Source organism: Triturus cristatus, chromosome 3_1 (genome assembly GCF_964204655.1).
Source record: "Triturus cristatus chromosome 3_1, aTriCri1.1, whole genome shotgun sequence".
NCBI classification, from domain to species: Eukaryota; Metazoa; Chordata; class Amphibia; order Caudata; family Salamandridae; genus Triturus; species Triturus cristatus.
In genome coordinates, this window is record NC_140583.1 from 849,677,910 (window position 1) to 849,691,880 (window position 13,971).

General features: G+C 41.4%; 1 protein-coding gene across 3 annotated transcripts in view; it reads right to left on the minus strand.

The window, feature by feature from the left end:
* The window catches only part of SCRN3 (secernin 3), a 146,554-nt gene that overhangs the window by 30,201 nt on the left and 102,382 nt on the right, over positions 1 to 13,971 (minus strand). For all 3 annotated transcript variants that reach the window (XM_085645262.1, XM_085645263.1, XM_085645264.1), the window contains exon 7: positions 11,118 to 11,298. In XM_085645262.1, coding sequence (XP_085501388.1) covers positions 11,118 to 11,298 — 181 coding nt within the window. The remainder of the gene's footprint in view (positions 1 to 11,117; positions 11,299 to 13,971) is intronic.

Sequence of the window (13,971 nt, forward strand, 5' to 3'; positions counted from 1 at the left end):
CATGGTCTGTTGCCTTTTTCAGGTAGGAATTATATACTGCTTGTCGTGGTGGGAGTGCTAAATGCAATTGATGGTTTACGAAAATACCAACAAAGTTAAAAGGTCAAACATAAATGAGAGCAGAAGATATTACTGCTTACGATTTAATCTCTGCTACTTCGGCAGCCTCGCAGTCCTCACTGTCGAGCGCTCTATTTTAATTGCAAATAGGAGTATTTGGAGAGAGGCCACCAAACGTCTTTTGGCAGACGATGTTCTATCAGGTTGTTGTAACTGTGTGTTAGAAGACCGGCCCTCTTGGATAACTGGGGGGGAACACCAGGGCAATAAGTGCTGATTAAAGGCAGGTTCTTCTTGCTGCTCAGGAAGCTTTCTAGGAGCGCACTCTTTCAACCAGGTAATGCGTCACTGGCCTTTTGTATCCGTTATCAGCAGGTCCAACACGAGTTATGCTGATAACTGTAGGGGCCATGCAATTCAGAATTTGTCACTGATACTTATAAGCACAGGAGTTTGTTCAGATACATTTCTTCCACAATTGCAGTAAACTGGATTCGCAAGTTAAATAATTTTATTATGCCCCCTCAGTCCAAACAGACTCAGACACGTATATTAACTCTCCAGCTACTTGGCCATTCCTTAACTTCAGCACTGGGTTCTAGTTCCAGGCGCGATGAGGGAACTACGAGCGGGAGGCCAGGGTTAACCGGGCAGTGCAAGGAACAGGAAAGCACACTTAATGAAATACCTTTGGCCTGCCTGTAGTGTTGTAGACTTTGCTGCTTATATCGGACTTCCTGTATGTAGCACAAGGCACCCAAAATAGGGTAAACGGCTGAAGTTTTGCATGTGTATAACCCTAGAGTTGCAGTATCAAATCTAGCTTTAAAGGCAGCCTAAAGGCCGTGCATCCCACTATCCTAGAGACTGCAGCGCATGCACCGAAAAGGTGGGCCCTGGCACGATGGGATAAAGTGGGTCAGCAAAGTAGTTTGGTCTTTCGAAGTCGTGCAGCTAGTTGGCCAGACTGAGAAAGCATAAGCAGGGCTCTCTTCAGTAGCGTGCGGGGCGGGCCCAGCGTAGATGGACTAGCCTATAAAGGCCTGACTTGGGGCTGGTCCGTAAATGCTCTTTGTATTGGTTACGCCGCCAGATGCGGATGCCATGGCGGCACTGTCCCAAGCTATAGGCGTCGGTCGTTTGTCTCCCCCCCCCCTCCCACCCCCCCCCACAGTAGAGAGAGCTCCCAGGCTCAGACAGACGGCTGCTGGTTTGGTCATGCGCGTGTAATAGAGCAGTGGCCACATGTGGTTTTGGCCAATTGGCAGCACTTTGTTGTCGAAGGGTTAATATTGAGGGATCCATTGCGCAGTTGATGTGGGTAAATGGCCACCCTGTACCTCAGAGTTAAAAAAAAAATAAAAAAAAAATGGGTTGAGGGCCGGATTAAGCCAGACCATGTCGAAGGGCAGCTAGTTTTGGCTATGCATCAAAAAGCACGAGGTAGGATTGTAAATGCACATTTCTGAATGGGTGGTGCGCCCCCTTTAGAGGATGAGCCAGGAACAAAAGACGCATTTATATTTGCTGTCAGTTGTGGACCCCACCCTTCAGGGAACATCAGGGGACTAATCTGTGCACTGTCCTGACGATTCCAATGTTCTCTGGCGTGCAAGGCTGCAACGCCTTACCAGCAGAAATGCGGTTTTGTTGCCAGTCCCGGAACCCCACGCGCCGCCCTACTCGACACAATACAAGGTATATATCATTGCTGCAGGCTTGGTTGGAATGCCAGGCAGCAATTTTTCGATGGTCGAACCACCACCTTTCCTTGAGCTAGGTTCCGGGGTCGGAAGGTGTACAACAGTAATTACGCGTTTTTAGTGTTATACTCAAGGCCTGGTTAGTTTATTGTGCCATTCCTGGCGAGTAGAAAAGGGTCACTGAGTGGAGTTGCATTTGTATCCAGGGGAGGACAGCCAGGGGCCGTGATGTGTCGTAGGCTGAAGGAAACTTTGTTGCAGGGGACAATAGTGATGTTGAGTTAATAAAAAAAAAATACGAGGTCCCAGGCGGCACCTAAGAACACGGCCAGGAGGCACAGTAATCGAAAATGGCTTTGTATGCAGTGTAAGCTAGGCCAGCAGAAAATGTGCGGATAAGTCATGTTCATGCCAAGGGTGGTGCAGTAGGTGCTGGGTGCCTTGAGCCTCTTAGTGCTTACAGTGGTATTTCTGATTGCCATTGACAGCCGGTCACACACTTCATAGTTGTTGACAACAACTTAACAACCACCATTAGCAACATTGTCAACACCAGGCGCAGAACCACCACAAACACCACCACAATCACCAACACAAACTACCACCACCAGTTCCAATACCAGCATATTTGTGCCTTATGCTGATCTTCTCACACTCCTTTTTTTTTTTATAACTCACTATGCTCTTTTCCTCCTTACTCTCCATCCTTATGCCTCATACTACTCTCCTCCACACTCACGATCCTTCTGCCACACACTGCTCTTCTCCTCCTCATTCTCCATCCGTGTGCCTCACACTGCTCTCCTTCTCATAACTCTGTCATTCTGCATAATCACACTGCTCTTCTTCTCATTCTCCTACCATCTCCCTCAAACTGCTCTTCTATACCCATCTACTTCCCTATGGCTAATGCTGATCTACTCACTTTCCTTCCTTTTACCTCACACTACTCTTCTCCTCCTCACCCTCCTTTCAGGTCCCTCATGCTACTCTTCTCCTCCCTCCTTCCTTGTGCCTCATACTGTTCTCCACACTCTCCTTCCTTCTAGCTCACGCTAATCTCCTTTTCACTTTCTTCCTTCTCCCTCATACTGCTCTCCTCACTCCCCTTTCTTCTGCCTCATGCTACTCTCCTCCTCACTTTACTTCATGGCCCCTTATGCTGTTCTACTCCTCCTCACTCTCCTTCCCAAATCTCAAACACTGCTCTTCTCCTCCTAATGCTATTCTTTAAACTGCTACACAGCTAACAATTAAAATACAAACATACATCCACAATATATCACATACATACACTCAAAAACCCATAGCTAAAATACAATACCATTAGCAAATCAAATCGCTCTAACTTAAACAAATGCAAGACCTATTGCATTTCCAATGCTTGTCGTCATTATGGTGTCACTCTGTTTATTGCATGCTACTCTATTTTCCTAATTCAGTTTGGGATTTTTACTGTTTTGTATTTTAGGAGGTATTAATTTTTGGTTCTGCATAAAATATTTTACCTCTTGTCCAAAGTTAAGCATGTCTGGCTGTGCCATAGCTACTAGTGGGTTGAGGTCAGGTTAATTTAGTTGTCATGGATTATCGGAGGATAAACTTAAACTAAGTAGAAAGGTTCAAAGGGTACATTGTGGACCTGCCAAAAAATCTATACATCTTTACTAGCCACAGGATTCATGAAAATAAAATCTTGGATCCAGCTATAAAATGCTAGTAAATGGTTTTAAAATGATAAGAATATTGCTGCCAGTGCAAGCTTAACACTTGCATAGACTAATTCAGGTGCCATGGGCTTACATTACATCTGCAATATCCACTCAGACTAAAGCTTCTTGAGCAAAATATATTTTCAGGTCATTTGAGGAATAAAAGCTGCTGTCACAAGTTACAGTTAAGAATCATGCATTGCTGTGAACATTTGAATCCGCAAATCTGCATACTGTGCAAAAACTCTTAGACTGGTAAAAACTGAGAGGAACCCCTTAAACCAAAGGAATAGGGTATCATGCAAAGATATAATCACAAAGGTTTCCTTTGGACTCCACTATACAGCCAACCATATATATTATACCCAAAAAGAGTCTTCCACCACATCACTCAATCCGATTCATTACAGTCGGGATAGGAGATTTAATAACATAACTGTCATAAGATAAGAGAAACAATACAAATTCATTACATTTCATTTAAAAAACACAAAAATATCAAGCAACATAGATTTTAAAATATGAGCGAGAGTACAAAAAAAACAGACCAAACACTTTGTCTTAAATTGATCACATCCGTAGTACTTATTTCTCAAAAACTGAGACAGGGTGCTGTATTCTGTTGGCACTCAAGTTTCGGTAATATTACAGATTGTGTTCCTAACAAATAAGGCGCCAACGCGTTTCGGTGGAGAAATTATAATGCCACCTTTTTCAAGACAAACGTATTAGGACTCTCGAAAATTGATAAAAACAGGAACAATAAAATTCCCTCTTTTATCATAGAGGTTTGAGGGGATATAGATATATCTTGAGCAGCAACTTATTAATATATCTGAGCTTCAGGGGCAAACACCACCTATTTTCAGCGCTGCCTGGCCAAGGACTGACTAAAGGATTTACCCAAAGCGAGAGATATAAGGTCTAGGACTAGACAGTTCAAAAAATCCTGTCGAAAGCAGAGACTATAATCCTCGCGTTCATTGCACGGAAAATCTGCATGGAATGTCCTTGAATATGGGTAAATAGTTCTTCTTATAATTTTATTTTCCTTTTGTAATGAACAAAGTAGGGGGTCAATGAGCTTCTTGCAATGATCCTGTGATAATATGAATCTTGTTCGTACGCGGGCAGCAGCCTCAAGTCCTCAGTTTCCGTAACTGGAGAATAATTGCCCCTAAAGATCAGATATATTAATAATTTGCTGCTCAAGATATATCTATATCCCCTCAAACCTCTATGATAAAAGAGGTGAATTGTATTATTCCTGCTCAAGATATATCTATATCCCCTCAAACCTCTATGATAAAAGAGGTGAATTTTATGGTTCCTGTTTTAATCAATTTGAGAGTCCGAATACGTTTGTCTTGAAAAAGATGGCATTATAATTTCTCCACCGAAACGCGTCGACGCCTGATTTGTTAGGAACACATTCTGCATCATCACCGAAACTTGAGTGCCAACAGAATACAGCACCCAGTCTCAGCTTTTGAGCAATAAGTACTACGGATGTGATCAATTTAAGACAAAGTGTTTGGTCTGTTTTTTGTACTCTCGCTCATATTTTGAAATCTATGTTGCTTGATATTTTTGTGTTTTTTAAATGAAATGTAATGAATTTGTATTGTTTCTCTTATCTTATGACACAGTGTCATTTATTGTGTAGCATTGAGTTTTCCAGGATGAATAAAATCTTTTCAACTTTTTGTCATTAGTCTTGGATTTATGAGTAGCCTTGGGTATACAGATGTATTCTCCTATCCTGACTGTAATGAATCGGATTGAGTGATATGGTGGAAGACTATTTTTGGGTATAATATATATGGTTGGCTGTATAGTGAAGTCTAAAGGAAACCTTTGTGATTATATCTTAAAACTCTTAGACTCCAGAGCAGAAAAAATGAAAGCGTGGTCTATCAGTAAAGCAAACTGATAATGGAATAGTTATAACTATAATCATTTTCAGGATGCAAGTATTTTAGTCTTCTGTTCATAAAAAATCTGCGTCTTTAAATAAATCTAATTAAGCATCTCTCAGGAACCTTAAATGCAACAAGGAACGGAAGCAGCACATGGAAGCAAAACAGTTAAAAAAACTATATATTTATTGGTGGTCGCCAATAGGTATAGTTAGGACCTAGTTTAATTAGGAATTTTTTTGTTTGTTTTGCTAATAACTAGGTCGCGATTTGATGAATCTTCACAAAATTTTCAAAACTAGTTTGCCAGTCACTTCAGCTGCTGTCTGGAATGCTTCAGGGGTGATTCGTCAATCGGGGGCCCGAGAAAAAGGTGGGGTCCCAAACACGTTTTCCTCATGCAATTTCCCATAGGGATTTTAGACACAACTTCAGCCCGAACCACTGAACGGAATTACACAAAATTTGTTAGAAAGCTAGATCTGGGTCCTGAAAGAGTGATTTTTGTAATCTGGTGTAAATCTGTTCATTAGTTTTGGAGTTATTAAAGAAAAAAAGATTTTTGTATATGTAGAGACGCAAAAACTTTGCGGATCAAACAGATCTCGAAATTAGATCTGATTGGCTGCCACCACCTCAACCAGGAAGTGGTTGCAGCCATCGTAGGACTCTGGACTAATCTTTTCTTTACCTTTTGGATGGCCTTTTTGAGCAGCAATCCTGGTGTGTATGTTGCAAATGATTATGAAGCAGCAAACTCCCTCTCACTAAGAATGATTACATCCTATGGTAAGAATGTCTTTCACTGTGTCACCTACGATTCTTTGTGGAAGCTGATGAGGTCTCTAGGGTTTACTGCCAGCTTTCTGAAAGACGCCTGCACAAAGACCTAAGAAAGTTTATGTTAACAAGAAACAGGGACCTGCTAAGTTTGAAGTATGGTATTGAGCAGAGATGATAATTATCATCAGCATCGTTTGCCACCTACAGTGAGCCTCTTGTCTGGCACACATACAAAGACACAGAATGAAAAGAAGACAATAAATTTAAATAGGAGAGCCTTTTCTCCACTTTGATAGACTTTCTCAACACATCTGTCAGTCAGCTGTCACCCTACAATAATTAAAAAAGGCTATCACTACCCTACTTCTGAAACAAACCCAAGGATTTCTCCTTCTTCAGTCAAACGACCTCCCATTCCTAAGTCAGATCCAGGAAGGCAATGTGATGAGAAAACTACAGGAGTACGTGGATACACATTTTGCTACACAACTGCAAAGTACGTTTCAGATCATTCAGGAGGATGGAAACTACACCACAAAGGTCCAGATGGCATATTATGCCCAGAGGCCTCTTCACTTTTCATCAGCTCAGGGTGTAGAAAATCCGTCCATCCTACTAACACTGGGAGAATAAGCTAGTTAATGGGCATTGCCCTAGATTGGGCCTAAGTGTTCCTCACTAGTCATACAATGTAGAGACACACAAGTCTCATATACTGAACATCAAAAAAATCTAACATGGAGTATTTAAAGTGCTCAGCACTATCAACTTTATTGTTCAAGATTTAGCAATATGTGTGAGCCATGCTACTTAAACCATATTCGCAGTTACAAATGTACAGATATGGCACCTGGATACAAGATGGACCTCATCTGGAAGGCAACAATGGCAACTCACTGACTACCTTCTCCATATATTCAAGTGGATGGAAGTCAAATTTCCACTTCAATAAAAATATGTATGTTTAGCATAAATGGAACTGGCTTGTACAAACAGTGCTCTGGGAGCACAACAGGCTTGTGCACAAGTTTTGGCACCCACCGAGCACTACTGTATTACAGAAGGGGCCACAGATGCTTGTGCATCCTCTTCTGTAACACAGCTAGTGCTTGTGCACATGTAATGATGGTGCTATAGCAAGGGGTGTTCCATCATTTGCAAGGAAAACACTATGCCTCTGAATCTGTGATGTTCTAGACACGGGGGCAGAGGCAAAAAGACTGTCAGAAGGTGCACTGAAGGAACACTACATGGAGGTGGTGCACCTCTGGATGAGACAAAAGGGTCCGATGGACGCCCCCAGACATCCTCCTCTTGAAGTTCAAGCAGTTGCCACCTACCCAGTGAAAGACAGGGTGGCTGCTTCAATCACTATTAGAACATTGGAATGTTGGGAGCTCCATTGAAGACAATTGTGTGCTCCCTGCTTCTCCGGGCCGGTAAAGGCCCAGAGAAGCAGGGAGTTAAAGGCCCGACCTGAATGAGAGGGTCTTTAATGGCCCGTATAGCCCAGATACGGAGGGCTACAAGGCTATTGGAACATTCCACCACTGGGGGGCAGAACGCTCTAACAAATAAAACAAAGGGCTCACAGAGTCTGAGGTGAATGAAATCCCCTTGGGCTCCGTGAGGCCTTTGTTCACAGCAACAACTGTGAACGACAACATTGGAATGTTGGAGCCCTGGGCTTCTACCAGCCATTAAAAGCCCAGAGCACTCCATTGTTTTCCAATGGAGCTTACAACATTCCAAAGTTCTAATATGCCATATACTTTGATAATAATGGGGCACACAGCCCCTGCTTGAGCCCACCACACCTGTTTAGAGGTGTACTATTGTAAAAACTGGGATAGTGCAACTGTTACAAATCATGGGGTCTGTTATTCTGGCCCCAGGCATATGCCATCAGAACAGAGGGTCATCTTGCTAATCATTATGCTTAAGAAGATTGTCTCATTATGTTGATCACATGGCAGTGTTGATCAAACATCTAGAACTATCAAAATTGGAAAAATGCAACAAAGTTTAAACAGGTCTGTCAAAAAAGCAGCAGCAGGAAATTCAATTTTCCTAGGCTTGATCTGTTTGACAATGTCAACACCCGCATTGAAATCTACAAAGGAAAATAGCAGAATATAGGTCCAAGTTGTTGTGTACCACGCACAAAGACTACTTGGGCAAAAGCCCAGCATACCTCCAGGCCTTGGCACCCAACTACTCTGAAAAAGAAGGTAAGCGCTAATAAGTCCTGGCCCATTTGTTACATGAAATTCATGCAGATTCAGACATATGGAGAGTCCATCAAATTCCATATCTCTCAAAAACATTTGCTCTATCTCTGAATATTATTTTCTTCATTTACATTTTAAAAATTGAACTTTTAGAACATAGGTATCTCAATGGGACTCTCCAACCATTTGGGTTCAGAGCCCCTTCAAAATATTCATTTATTAACCACAGCATTTTACCCAGAACAGAAAAGGCAGTATATATAACAATCACAGTGAAGAGATTAACATTAAACCAAAAAACCCATGAGCCTCATTTGTGATATGGCTCAAGTACACCATTTATATGAGAATCATAGGCCACATTTAAGTATACATAAAAAGAACTAAAGGGGTTAACTAATTTACAACATAATGAAGTGAGTGGGACAGTAATTATTGGTTTCTTTCTAGCTACAAAAGTGGACTTTTCAGTTATTTCTTGAATCCGTTACGCATGGGTATTACGTGGATGTCTGGCAGAGTTTCAGTGGAGATCTCTTACAGGGCAGAAAGACTTGGATTTGGAGGTAGCACAGGGTAGCTTGGAAGAAGTAAGGAGATTAAATCTTACTTTCTGGGATGGAGTGCAGCAGTATAGATTTGTCAGAAAGGTAGCTGGGGCCCTGCCATTCACTGTTTTGAATACAAGGGTCAGTAGTTTGTATATGTTTCTGATTCTGGCCTAGAGCCAGTTGGCTTGGTGGTGATAAAATGAGGTGGGAGCATGCCTAGAAAGATTGTACAAGGTTCTTCTGGCAAGGGACAAGTCTGTGTATAGCGAGGCGAATGGGTACTGAGGTAGGCCCACAAGCAAACTTTTACAGTTGTCCCGTCTGCGGAGTACGAACGACTTGATGGGTGTTTTTGCTTAAGGGAATAAAAAAAGTAGCCAGATACCACATTATTAAGTCATGATATTGTGCTGTGCTGGCTCTATTGTTTAAAACAGAGCCCATCTTCATTGAAAGGCAGAAAAGAACCTCAAGCTATCTTAAGGAGTAGGTGAACTTCAAAGAGTTGTGAGTGAGAGGACTGATCAGAATGATAGTTCTAGTACAGGATCTCAGTTTTAGAGGTGTTTAGTACAAGGAAGCATAGGCCACCCAGTGACATATTTCAGTGAGGTACTGAGAAACACGAAAATGAAGCAGAGGTGGAAAGAGATTAAATGAGAATAAGATACAACAGTGTAAAGAGATACGCAAGAGAGAAACGCAAGAGAGAAGCAGACGTCCCCAAGGGAGGTGGTGTATAGCGAGAAGGAGAGGCCCAAGGACAGACCCTGGTGGGGCATTCACAGGAAGTGAGGTAGGTACTGCTACTTTAGAATCCCAGGTAACGCCCATGTCAAAGAGTGATCAGGAAGATAGACGCATGTAGGCTACTCCTGTGATGCCTACTGATATGAGTGAGAATAGGAGACTGAGACAATCTACAGCGAAGACACTGGTCAAGGTTAGACATATGAGGATAGAAAAAAGGTGATTGTGGTATGCACTGATGATAGAGTTGGAGATGTGTCAATTTTCAGTTTCTGCTGTCTGAAGTTGATGGAAACCTGACTGCACGGAATCAAATAGGATGTCGAAAGTTAAGTAAAGTGTGAGACAACTGAATACCAGTCATATGAATATTTTAGAGTACAAGCTTTGTCGTAATACCAGGTGATAGTTTGACAGAGACAATGTATTCTTTAGAAGAGGTCAAACAATTGGGATTTGAAGCATAGCAGGTAGGTGCCAGATGTAAGAGAATGGTTAAACAACGAGGTCACACAGAAAAGAGCTCAGATGACGGGGGCAAGAGGTTTATTGATAGGAGGGCTGAATGAGTCAGAGAATGGGTTGAAAGCTTCAAAAATTGAATGAGTTCAGTGGGAAATGTGACACAACGTGGGAGTTTTTGCTGAGTGAGGTTGGTGATTGGCAGGTTGGAAGCAGAGCACAGAGTTGTGTTGCAATAGATTGTCTTTTGATGGTGATTTTTAAAAGAAGTATGATCATAGACATCATCTGATAATGTTTAATTTGTGCTAGGCGGGTGCAGTGGGGAACTATATATTTGATGGTGTGTGCAAAATATGATCCAACTGTAAGCCTAGAAGAAGTTCCTCTAGATTGGCAGGCACATCATCTCACCCAAGGGATATGTACACGGTTGACACAAACCCAACCACGAGTAAGGACGATCACGTTGCCACATGAATAACACACTATAGAAATAAAAGGCACAAAGCGTGGTGTACTCTAGATGCTAAAGTGGCCGATGAAACAATATGCAAGACATTAATAATGTTCCCTTGACAATAATCTACTATCATCGGTGATTTACACCTGCTATTGTTACCCCGAGTTACAATACAATAGTTTGTTAAAGTCTCTTCCTTCTCCTCATTTCTTGCCCCCAATGATAAAACATCAGGAAGATAAGTGTAGTTCAAACTGGGGCATACCCATCTGCAAATGTACAAGCAACTGAAATGTGTGTTAACAGTACCTCTGCCTTCAACTCTGTCCCCAAAATAAAGGATGTAAAATAAAAAAAAAAAAGAGATAAGGGAGGCATACTAGGAGTTAATTGATAATAGCAGAATGAAAGGGGTAATGGTGTATGAGTAGGTTCAAAAGGCCTTTTAATGTAATTTTCCACAATCTGCAATATGAACATTACCTGAGATTTGTCCATCATGTCCATGACAATCTCGTGCTGTATGTAGAGCTCATGTCTTCGATCAGGCTTGGTTTGAAACCTTGGTGATTTTTTTACCGGGTCTTCAGGACCAAAGGTTGGCGACGTGGTTTTTAGCAAAGGCACAATATTTGGCACAAAAACAAAAGGCTTAAAAAGAGACCTAAAAAAAAAAAACACTATTTATTTTAGGACATGTAAAAATACAAATAAAACTCCAGCTAAGCAACATTTTACATGTATTTTCTACCAAACCCACAATTTTTGCTAGTCACTTTTCACTTCAGAAATAGTTTAGCATAAGTATTTAAGATTTATGGAGTGCTTTGGCCCCCAAAGTGTATTGAAGGTTAGTTTAGAGAGGCACAGTTACTAACCGACAGAAGACCACGTTTCCGCTGACTGAAGACCGCTATCTTCCTGTTGTGGTGAGCACTCCATGTTTGTAAGACTTCGCATCAAGAGCACTGTCCTTGACATTGTATTTTATTAAGTCTGCCACAGGACAGAAGAGAGTGCTGGAAAACAGAGTTTTCTTAAATGGTTATGTTCAAAGAGCCTTCTTTTTGATGTTGGCATGAATGTTTCATGAACTAGATGTTGAAATGTCAACAAGGTAAAGAATATTAACATTAACTATCAAACTTGAAAGTCTCCTCCGCTCCAGACATCCAAATACTCCAACGCTGCCAGCACTTCATCCAGATCTGGCTGTCCATCACTTACCCGAGGTTCAACTCCATCAAGACATAATTCCTACAATTTGAGAACGAGCAGCAACTAATTCAAACCCGGCTCAATTACATGAACACACCTAGACAAATACGAACCCCAAACTTTCACACAGTGCCATGTTACTCGGATGTACCTTGGACACCAGACACAGACTTCTCCCTCAAAGAAAACACTACAGGAAGAGCAAGATGGCCTGATACTAGTTCTCTCTACAGAAAAAAAGGGAAACCACTCCTCAGAGAAAATTACTCCATAAACACGGTTGAAGCCCTCGTATTCTTGCACCTGGATGGTGATAATGCAGTGTCTCACAGCCTCTATACTAGTCCCACTGAAGGGTATTCTACCTGGTGCAGCACGCCAAATGAAGGGCCTCATGAAACAAAACTAAATCACACCTACCTTTACAGAACTCCACTGGCTCCCCATACCAGCCCACAAAATATTTTAAACCAGTTGCATTATCCACAAAGTTATCATGACCGACACACCCGTCTATCTGCTGACACGGTAACCACCTCTAGTGACTCTCAGCACATCTGAGGCAAGGACACCATCAAAATAAAGACTAAGAAGTGAAAAAAAGTATAAACAATAAAACAATCCTCTCCATTTATGCACCCAGGATCTCAAATGGCATCCCTGTGCCCATCAAAACTACCCCTACTCTCATCCAATTGGAAAGAACTGCTGAAATCACATCTCTTTCAGGAACACTAGATCACAAAACATTGTTAACAGTCCAACCATACTCACAAAACCCAGCTTCCCATTCCATCAACTTTGGAGTTTACTCTTGCATTGAGCTCCCCTGCACTTTGGCTATGTTCACGCTATTCAAATATCACATACACAAAATACATTTCGAGGCAGAATCGAAGCCACTGAAATGTATTTTAAGGAAAGGGGATGGTGGAAGGAAAGTCTTTAGGTTGCGGATATTCAACTGCAGTATTCTAACTTGAGACCGAATGCAACCATACTGAAGGAAGCCATGTACATCTCTGAATAAAACAGTTCTAGCCTATGAAAACTATTGAAGCCTATAAGCCATTGTTAAGGTTGCAAGGAGATCAAATGAGAATACACATGTATCATGTCTGTTTACTACATAATTGCATTCCAAACACAAAACACGTATAAAAAGTATGCAGTAACAATTATACGGTGCTTTCTAGAAGATTCTGTTACATTACCTAAAATAACAACAAGCATTGACAAAGACAATAGGTTGCGCCTACGCGAGATCTATTGACTTTGTCCCAAAAACTTTTTAAATGTTGCACAGCAGTGTGAGCTGCTGTGCTACATATATTCAAGTTTTTAAAAAGTGATACGATGTACCCAGACAGCGTGGCTGCACCATATTTTGTTATAAAATATATTATATATGGATATAAATATAGAATATACATAAAAAATTATTATATATTTTTTTTTATTTTTATTATTGAATAATAGATTACATGATCACAAAATGGTTACAGATATTAGGGTCCTGTCCCTGGGCTTTTTGTTTTACCCATCTGAAAATGTCAGGCACCCAAGAAATGGAGGTTCCCCCCTGAGAGTTGATCCAGAGGAGCTGAGAGGGTAGCACAATAGGTCAATTACTTTGACGAATAGGTTCCAGCCCCTGAGTAGATTAGACAGTAATGACTGACTGAATCCCACACCTGCAACTCCCAATAAGAATAGGGCTAGCAGGAAATATGTTAAGTGAAGTCCCTTGACTTGGGCTTTTGCTAGACTGGGTCTTATCTTGAAAGCAGTCAGTTGGAACATTGCTGGGTTAACTAACAAAAGAGAAGACGAAAGGTGGCTTAGCTTTATATCTGACTAGCATATAATTACAATGCAGGAAACCTGGGACACTGAAAACGCCTTCTATATGGATGGGTTTTTTCTCTTTCTTTGCAGCAGCGATACCCTCAAACTCAGATAGAACAAAAGGGGATCTATTAACTTCAGTCTGTCTTAGGATGTCATGTACACCCGAGTTAACAGAGACAGGCTCTAGTAAGCTACTAGTGGTGCAGTTAGATTTTACCAACGCCCCAAGTTTATTGATTGTACATTTTTACAATTAATTTGTGCAAGA